A 1,697-nucleotide genomic window follows, 5' to 3' on the forward strand; every position below is an offset into this window, starting at 1 on the left:
TGTGTGTGTGTCTGACCTGTCTGTGTGTCTGACCTGTCTGTGTGTCTTGGCGTAGTCCAGTCCAGTTCCAGCGAGCGGCGCCCCCCACAGTCCAGGAGGACACGGTTTACAGGTGAACCCGCCCACAGTGTTGACACAAGCTTCAGGAGAGAAACAAGGCTGCAGCTCACACTAATGGACAGACAGACAGACAGAGAGACAGAGACAGAGACAGAGAGACAGAGAGAGAGACAGAGAGACAGAGAGAGAGACCGAGACAGAGACAGAGAGACAGACAGCAGCTTCTTACTGTCTGATATTATAATGTGTGACATCATCACTCGCAGTTCACTGTTTAATCTGTCGTCAGTGTTGTTGTTGTTGTAATTTTAATGTTGTATGTTTAATGTTGTTGTATGTTTATTGTTTTTGTGTGTTGTGGTTGTCATGTTTTATGTTTGTTTGTTGTTTTCGTTATTGTTGTGTGTTGTGCAGTAGCCGTAGTAGTAGTAGCTGATATGAGTTTGCGTTGTTGTTGTTGTTGATGTTTGGTTGTTGTTGTTGATGTTTGGTTGTTGTTATTGTTGTGTAGTTGTGTAGTAGCTGATATGAGTTTGTGTTGTTGTTGTTGATGTTTGGTTGTTGTAGTGTTGTTGTTATTGTTGTGTAGTTGTGTAGTAGCTGATATGAGTTTGCGTTGTTGCTGTTGTTGTTGTTGATGTTTGGTTGTTGTTATTGTTGTGTAGTTGTGTAGTAGCTGATATGAGTTTGTGTTGTTGATGTTTGGTTGTTGTTATTGTTGTGTAGTGTAGTAGCTGATATGAGTTCGCGTTGTTGTTTGGTTGTTGTAGTGTTGTTGTTATTGTTGTGTAGTTGTGTAGTAGCTGATATGAGTTTGCGTTGTTGATGTTTGGTTGTTGTAGTGTTGTTATTGTTGTGTAGTAGCTGATATGAGTTTGCGTTGTTGTTGATGTTTGGTTGTTGTAGTATTGTTGTTGTTATTGTTGTGTAGTTGTGTAGTAGCTGATATGAGTTTGCGTTGTTGTTGTTGATGTTTGGTTGTTGTTATTGTTGTGTAGTTGTGTAGTAGCTGACATTGAATGGTTGTTAAGTAGTTGCTGTGTGGTCGTCGTGGTTACCTCGTCGATGTCGTGGCAGTGCGTCCCGTTGCCAGTGGTTCCAGGTGGGCAGGGTCCACAGGTGTATCCGGGGTAGTGCAGACTCTCCATGCAGGACACGCCCCTGTAGCAGGGGTTTGGAGAGCAGCGCGAGCGAGGCTCGTGGAAACCTGAGAGTGAGACGCACTGTCTTCAATCAGGTCCTCAGATAAGAGACAGAGTCAACGAGTCAAACAGCTGCTGACTCACCACAAACCTGACACTCCAGGATGGTGTTTCTGATCAGGGACATCTCTTTCACCTGGACAGAGGGACAAAGGGACGATCAATAACTTGCGCTCTGATGTCCTGTCTGTCCCTCAGTGTGTCTCACCTGCTCTCTGATGTCCCGTCTGTCTCTCAGTGTGTCTCACCTGCTGTCTGATGTCCTGTCTGTCTCTCAGTGTGTCTCACACTGATGTCCCGTCGGTCTCTCAGTGTGTCTCACACTGATGTCCCATCTGTCTCTCAGTGTGTCTCACACTGATGTCCCGTCTGTCTCTCGGTGCGTCTAACCTGCTCTCTGATGTCCCGTCTGTCTCTCGTGTGTCTCACCTGCTC

General features: G+C 45.6%; 1 protein-coding gene across 1 annotated transcript; it reads right to left on the minus strand.

The window, feature by feature from the left end:
- Positions 1-33: 33 nt before the first annotated feature.
- LOC121939052 (thrombospondin-3a-like) lies at positions 34-1,481 on the minus strand (the record flags this gene model as incomplete). Its single annotated transcript, XM_042482190.1, has 4 exons — positions 1,471-1,481; positions 1,347-1,398; positions 1,119-1,267; positions 34-171 (listed from the first exon to the last, which is right to left on the minus strand). Coding segments are annotated over exons 2-4 (330 nt in total), but the record flags the coding sequence as incomplete, so codon positions are not given.
- Between the last annotated feature and the right edge of the window lie 216 nt (positions 1,482-1,697).

The sequence above is a fragment of the Plectropomus leopardus genome, unplaced genomic scaffold (genome assembly GCF_008729295.1).
Source record: "Plectropomus leopardus isolate mb unplaced genomic scaffold, YSFRI_Pleo_2.0 unplaced_scaffold4031, whole genome shotgun sequence".
Taxonomy (NCBI): domain Eukaryota; kingdom Metazoa; phylum Chordata; class Actinopteri; order Perciformes; family Serranidae; genus Plectropomus; species Plectropomus leopardus.